Below are 7,858 nucleotides of genomic sequence, written 5' to 3' on the forward strand. Positions count from 1 at the left end.
CTCACTCAGTGGTGCGTAAGTGTGTTTCTCCAAATTATTTATCCAGCCGTGGTGTCATAAATGATGGTATTTTAATGGGGATTCATTCAAGTAGGACGAAGTAGGACTTCTTTGAAGGCACAGGTGTGAAATGCACTGAAGTAACTTAAAAAGTAAAATAAAATTACGATTGTTTAAGAATGTGCAAGAAAGAAAAATGTTGACAAATGTTGCAAATAATGATATTTTCCAGGAGGTATTTATTTCTTTGTTGTTGATTCATTCAATTCTATACTTATTTCAATATTTGAGTATTATTTTTCTTTCAATATGTCGTATATTTTGTCTTTGAAGTGTGGGTCCTTGCTGCCTTCCGGAGAGGCAGCCGAGCAAGGCTGGATTGGTGATGGAAAAGAACAAAAGAAAGAAGAAAGATTTTATTCTCGTCACATGCTGATGTCAAAAGAAGTCTCCCCAAAAACGTGCGAGCCCCCTCTCAGACATTCCCTTCTTACAGGGAATGCCCAAATAGGACATGAATATCTAATTTTCCCTTGTTGCATATGCATTCCCATCCCGCTAGTCTTCGGGATTTCCCTCCAAAAGTCCCCCAGAGGGAGAGCAGATGCGTCTCCCCGTTGATACGACCAGTCTACTCGTGACCACCTTAAATTACTCTCATACCCTGGAAGGTCACTGACCTGGCGAGAGAATTGCCCCCACCATAAACAATGCTCAGGCCTATTTTCTCTCAGGGCAGTATCTGGTTACATCGGAACTTCAGAACCAAGACTTGTCACTTCTGTGAGCTCCAGTCCCTTCATAGTTTCATAAAGAGAATTACTTCCCATATCTAAATTAGGCCATTTAAAAATACACAACTTTTTTTTTATTTATTTCAATGTATATTTAAGCTTGCTTATGTAATACTACAATATTTATTCAATTATTTTAATATGTGAAATTATATCAATATTAATTTAAACCTTTTTATTTCACACTTGAATATTTCTTAAAATATTTGTTCATTTGAATATGTATGCAATTTAAATTATTCCATCCCTCCAGGCATTTTCTGCCGCTCATCCGGGGTCGGGTTATTGAATTAATTTAATGCCTAAGTATTTTTTATATTTCAATATTTATTTCAAGATTAACTCTTCTCAATGTGTTCAATATTTATAAAATGTTTCTATATTTCTTATTAATTGCATTAAGTCTGTATGTCGTTGCTAATTTTACATTTCAATATTTCCCGATTTCATTATATAAGCAATCCAAAGTATAAAAAATATAATATAGCATGAAAAAAGTATTTTGAATATTTGACAAAATTATAGTTTTTCCGAAGTGAGATTCTGCTTAGCAACAAACCCCAAACACTTGATAGAGCTCAACCTAGAAAGAGAAACCGAGACTGCTTGCGTTTCTCTCTCTGGTTCTTTTTAGAGTTCAACTTCTAGTTCAGTTTTTCACCTTTTCACATAGCGTAATGAAGGCCAGTTGAGCAAGTGGAACAAGTGATTTCATTGATGATAGTGGAAGGCAACGATTTCAGAAGCACCGTTTCTTCTCACACTTTTTCCATTAGGTACGATTAAAAAGACAACTGAAAAGCATAATGTTAAAAAATGTTATTCCAGGCAAAGGCAATAAATTTTATTTACATGTTTGATGTAAACACCAAAACAAATCATCATCACTCAGACACAATGCACTGATCACATTGGCCTTGTGTCAATGTCAGGTTCGCCAATTTGACATATAGTGTTCGTAAGCTAAAAGGAGAGGACAAACAGCTCTTGTGGAGACAGAAAGGTTAACAAAGTATATTTGACAACTTCATCTCCCCCCTGTTCCTCGATGCTTTTCACACATTCCCTTTTATAACATCGGGGAATCAGATTACACTTCAAGAAATCAGATTACACTCAAGGGTGGTACAGTTCGTCTTCTCAAAAGCTGGTTTAGTCCGGTTTATCATTGGTGTGTCGCCATGGGTCGCAGCTGACTTTGACGTCAACATCTTTTATCAGGACCCAGTTGCTTGCTTCAGACTTCAATGCCAACTTATCAGGGCTCTTCACGATGTTGTTTACTTCATCCTCACTTCTGGAGAAGTGCCACCGCCCCGCCAATTGCAGACACCTCTCTGCAGTAGAGGTGTCTCCCTGAATCACCCCTCAAACTGCAAACACTCAGCATAGTTCACTCTATTAAACTGCAACATGTTATATGCACTACATATTAAAATAAGCTGCATCACGGCAAATGTATAATAACCTCTTAATATTATTCTAACAGTCAATAAAAAAGCTTTGCAAAATTCAATACATCATATTTTATTCAAAATCACATTTACATCTTACCACAAAGAGTCAGTTCCTTCAGTTTTTTGTTGTCTTTTTTTTAAGCTTCAAGGATCGCTGCTTTTGTCACCAGCACAATTGTGTCTCGCAGCACCCTTTTTAGAAAAGAATTTTTTAGCACAAACGCTGCAACTGAATGGCTTTTCTCCACTGTGTGTTCTTGTGTGGCTTCGTAAATGCGACTTTTGAGAGAACCTCTTGGCACAAACTGAGCAGGAAAAAGGGTTTTCTCCACTGTGCATTCTTGTGTGACTTGTTAAATTTGACTTTTGAGAGAAGATTTTGCCACAAACTGAGCAAGAAAAAGGATTTTCTCCACTGTGCGTTCTTGTGTGACTTGTTAAATTTGACTTTTGAGAATAGCTTTTACCACAAACTGAGCAAGAAAAAGGGTTTTCACCACTGTGTGTTCTTGTGTGTGCTTTTAAACTTGGCTTTTGAGAGAAGCATTTTCCACAAACTGAGCAGGAAAAAGGTTTTTCTCCACTGTGCGCTCTTGTGTGGATTGTTAAATTTCTCTTTTGAGAGAAACTCTTGCCACAAACTGAGCAGGAAAAAGGTTTTTCTCCACTGTGCGCTCTTGTGTGGATTGTTAAATTTGTCTTTTGAGAGAAACTCTTGCCACAAACTGAGCAGGAAAAAGGTTTTTCTCCACTGTGTGTTCTTGTGTGGGTTGTTAAATTTGTCTTTTGAGAGAAACTCTTGCCACAAACTGAGCAGGAAAAAGGTTTTTCTCCACTGTGTGTTCTTGTGTGTTCTGTTAAATTTCCCTTTTGAGAGAAGCATTTTCCACAAACTGAACAAGAAAAAGGTTTTTCACCACTGTGTGTTTTTCTGTGCCCTTTTAAAGACAGCTTTGAAGTGAATGAGTCAGTGTGACATGCCCTTTCACCTTTAGTTTGCTCATTATCATCATCGTCATGAGCATCTGATAATGTGTCCTCATTATGTGCTTGTGATGGCCCCCAGTGGTCTTCATCACCTTCTGTTGTCACGTGATGACTTGAACTGTTGCTTGGAGGCTCCGCCCCTCTCTTGTCCTCACTCTCATCCTTGTTTTCATCGTCAGTCTTTATAGGGACAACGTTCACTGGTGACTTGTTGATCTGCTCCCCCTCCTTTTTGATGCGAGTCAGGTCTGGCACCTCTTTCACAGAACGGAGATATTTTTCACTGACGTCTGCAGGACACAAAAAGACAAACACACATTCGGTTTGATCAAGTCAAAGCTCATGCAGCGACTTTGTCTTATATTGTTTCTACAGTGCGGCACGGTGGCCGACTGGTTAGCGCGATGGCCTCACAGTGAGAGACATCATCGGGCGTGGGTTCAATCCTGGCTCCGGCCATCCTGTGTGGAGTTTGCATGTCCCCCCCGTGCCTGCGTGGGTTTCCTCCGGGTACTCCGGTTTTCTCCCACATTCCAAAAACATGCATGGCAGGCCGATTGAACACTCTAAATTGCCCCTATAAAATCCTCGCTCTTCCTCTACGCCGTTCTACACTCGCAAGATGCAAACTACCAAAGCCACGTGTTCCGCCTCATCCGAGTGCACTTTCAGATGTAAGTACAAGTTATTTATATGTAATATTAAGACAGCACTCATGAGAAATATTGGGCAGCAATGTTTGGATATTTAGCTCCAGATTAAGATAATTTTATTAGTTGCGATATCGACCAAATATAACTAAGGTAGCTCTAAGAACTATTGCATAGGAGGTACGGCTGAAACATTTGAATTGCCTTATTTCTGCATGTTAGCATTATTTTATTTAATCTTTTCCTTATGTTTTAGGGAGCAAGGAGATGACCGCGCGGCTGATCAAGCTGTGCGGGGAGTACGACAGCCTCTTTACGGGGGCCAAGTTCTCCGCAGCCACAGCATGGAGGTAAAAATACAATTTCTATCGGGAAAAATATTTGACGGGTTATTGTCTTATTTATTTCCATCCATTTAAACTCAAAATATCAAGAAGAAAACGCATAAGAATGGCGAGACCCACTATAGCAATTTTATTCCATTCATCAGCCATTTGTGTTTGAATTAGATTTGCGCGAACACGCAGCTGTTTATTCTAGCACAGAATGTGCCCTGTATAAATTCCATGTACCCCCGACAATGTGCTCCCCAATTACTGATATTAATGAATAATATATGAATCACCCTCCACAGTAACATGATAAAACGCACTGAAAAGTTCAAGAACTAATGTACTTAGGGCATAAATCTGCATGTTACCCATAACACCAGGATTTCTGACTAATGTTTGCATCTTTTTTTATCCTTTTTTTCATCCTTTATTTTTGCATGCATTTTTATTTATTTAATACAAGACCATCGTGGAAAAGCTCGCGCTGCAGGGCAAAGTGACGCCCCTGCAGGCAAAAAAAAATGGGGTAATTTAAAAATGAAGTTTCAAGTATGGAAGTCCACATTTTTTTCTTGTGTGTGAAAATGAAGATATAATTGTTTTATCTTTTTGCTTCTTTTCAGATGAAGGATTGCAAAAACCCAGGCACTGGCGAAGGGGTGGCAGGGAGGGCTACTGCCGATACTTGGCCCTGGTTCGACCTCATGGATGGAGTGCTCGGACAGAGACCGTCCATCACCCCCCCTGTCCTAATTGCCTCCATCCCTGAGGAAAGACCAGGGCCAAGTCAGGCCAGGGCGACGCAAGAGGCGGAGGAGGAAGAAGAAGAAGAAGAAGTAGAAGAAGAAGAAGAGCGAGGCCAACAGCCAGAGCAACGACAGAGAGGGAGAAAGCGAAGGAGAGAGGATGAAATTATCAGACTTTACAGACTCGATTTAGCAATGCGGAGACAGGAATTGGAGAGACAGAGGTTGGCAGAGGAGGGAAGGGCAACTGAGAGGAGGGAGACGAAGGTTTTTCAGTTTAATGGAAAACATGATTGATCAAAATAAAAAATCAATGCTTGGTGTTCAAGACTAAAATTTAGATAACATTCATTTAAAATTAAACAAAAACCGGGATACTTTCAAAACAGATGAACTAGTTTGTATCCCAGTCACACCTTGAGATCAGCTTCTTCAGACAAAAGTGAAAAAGCCCAGGTTTGTGAAAGACCAAAACCTTTACAATAATATGAAGACTCCACCATGTCTGTTTTGCTTACAAACTATTAATTCATTGAAAAACTGGTGGACAAACAAGGCATAAATTAAGTACATCATAACTCACAGTAACTATTCACAGAAAATAAAAAGCATTCCCCAGTTCATAACTGTTGCAGGATAAACCTGAGTGTGTCAGTGCTGTTTTGCCAATTTTCGCCTGAGCAGGGACTCATTTGGAGCATGGATGGAACCTTTCTTCCAGGACCCATGACATGGATGGGGCACGAGCAAGAGTCCTGATCTTCCTCTCGTGACTTGAAGTGGGGCATCATACCGGTTGCAGTGTCCACTACATCATCCATTACGTGGGGGTTTGCAGGGATGGTTGGGGCAATAGATGGCTGCCATGTCACTCCAAAAGATGGGATAGATTTATTAACCATTCATTACATTGTATATTAATCTATTTTTCCATCTTCTCATATTTTGCCATGTTTGTGTGTCTGTGCTCTTTGATGATTCAGTTAAAGATTATTTTGTGCCAAAGGTGTGGTGCACCTCCAGGGTGTGGAAAAAGATGGCCCGGAATCTCACCTTCATCATTCCAAAGGCACGCTCAATTATTGAGCGTGCCTTGGAATGATGAACGTTGAAGCGCCGGGCCCCCACACCCTGCACCGGCCGCTTGTAAGGAGTGATGAGGGGGAGTGGTCGCTGGAGGCACGGATACCCTCCATCTGCCAAGATGAAGTGCCCTGGAGGAGGATACAACCCTCTTTGGTAAAGGGGGCTGTGGCGGAGGACCCTGGAGTCGTGGACTGATCCAGGCCAGCCCATGTAGATGTCCAGAAAGCGACTCTGATGGTCACACACAGCTTGCATAATTATGCTGCTGAAAAGCTCGCGGTTCTTATAAGTCGTGACCATCAAGGTCACTTGGAGGCTTGATTCGGACATGACAACCATCTATTGCTCCAGCAACTTTTGCAAATGCATGGTGCCTCGCCAGCCCTGCAAATGCCTGGGTCACTGCCTGAAGGTCTCCTGCAGTGTTGGGGAAGTGGATGACTCTGTGGCGAAGAGCCGCCACTTCCCCAGTGACCCGGTGGATGATGTAGTGGACGGTGGACCGCGGCATCCCAAATGCTCGTGCCTGCGTTAAATGAGTATTTTTTTTCATAAAAAGAGCGCCACCGCCCCCTTAACTGAAATTAACTTCAAGTATCACCGCTGTGGTGCCGTATATTATGGAAAAGTCTAAACAATACACCAAAATTTTGCCCTATCCTGGACTGGGTGTGTGTTATCTAGTCGCGCACCCAATGTGAATCATAAAACCTGCGAGGCACATGAGCAGGCTAAAGCGACAACTATATCTTAATCTGTTTTTGTGGACCCTAAATTACAATATCTTATATCTCCTTCCTTGTTGAGGAGAACCTCCGGGATGGGCGTGATGCGGCGCTTTTTGAAGCGTTCTCTGGCCTTCTGGTCACACCGGTCACATGTCACCTCAAACCTGTGGAGAGAACTGGAGGAGTGGCACTTGCAAGCGAGAAGGGGTAAATTACCTCCATTCTGACACTTTCAGTTTTGCATAAATTTTGTGTATTAACGTCAATCAATCATTCACTTGATGCATGAATTTAATTCGTCCAATCTGACTCCAATAGCAATTTGAAAATCAGTACTTGGGAGTGCAATAGGGATTCAGGTTGATCAGGCCTGTCCGTCCATTGCATCCTACGTGCTGTTCGGGCTTACCGGTGCCCTCAATCAGGTTTCTTTCCTGAGGCCCGTCCCTTAAACATTCTCTCAAACCTCATAGACATGCAAACCCTTTTTCTGTCACACTTTCATTCACCAAAAATGTACTTTCCAATGCCACACAAAGACCCCTCCCTCGGCGCGTCCGCCTTGATTACACTGAGATTTGTGCTGGCAGTTCCTTAATTTTGCCTCAATTTAGCCAGAGTATGCCAAAGTTTACAACTGTGGGTCTGTTGATTTTCCCATTCAGTCCCCGCGATGTAGTTTCTCCTGTTCCTCCTGGACGTGGCTGACGATCCTGCACCTGTGACGTCAAACAGCTCATAGATGTGGACGTTAGCATTCTGGTATTTATGGAATGCTGTCTTGGCCCTTAAAAGTTGTCATGTCAGGGCTGGTGTCGCATAGTCATAAAACATCTGTCGTCCACCTTTGTTACATTTGATACACATTAGTTAATAAATCAGCTGCCGAACTATTTAATCCAACTTTATACTTGGTAAACCTCTCATCAATTGCGAGACATCTCCTGTTCTAAAGACTTTCTTTTTACATGATCAGAAAATGTTTCAATTAAAACCTTTCCCAAAAACCTAATCCCTTTGTGTCATGGTCCGTTTTGTCCTGTCATGTTTTTGTTTTGTGTTTGCCCAGCTGGAGTGG

At 41.6% G+C, this 7,858-nt stretch overlaps 1 protein-coding gene across 1 annotated transcript in view; it reads right to left on the reverse strand.

Annotated features, from left to right (window-relative positions):
- The window catches only part of LOC148342146 (uncharacterized), an 18,251-nt gene extending 10,994 nt beyond the window's left edge, over positions 1-7,257 (reverse strand). Inside the window, exons 1-2 of the mRNA XM_088288081.1 lie at positions 7,247-7,257; positions 2,686-3,011 (exon numbers count right to left, since the gene is read on the reverse strand). Of these exons, the coding sequence (XP_088144207.1) occupies positions 2,686-3,011; positions 7,247-7,257 (337 nt within the window). The remainder of the gene's footprint in view (positions 1-2,685; positions 3,012-7,246) is intronic.
- Positions 7,258-7,858: the final 601 nt, after the last annotated feature.

The sequence above is a fragment of the Idiotropiscis lumnitzeri genome, chromosome 2, assembly GCF_059441095.1.
Source record: "Idiotropiscis lumnitzeri isolate Australia: NSW breed Sydney's pygmy pipehorse chromosome 2, RoL_Ilum_1.0, whole genome shotgun sequence".
NCBI lineage: Eukaryota > Metazoa > Chordata > Actinopteri > Syngnathiformes > Syngnathidae > Idiotropiscis > Idiotropiscis lumnitzeri.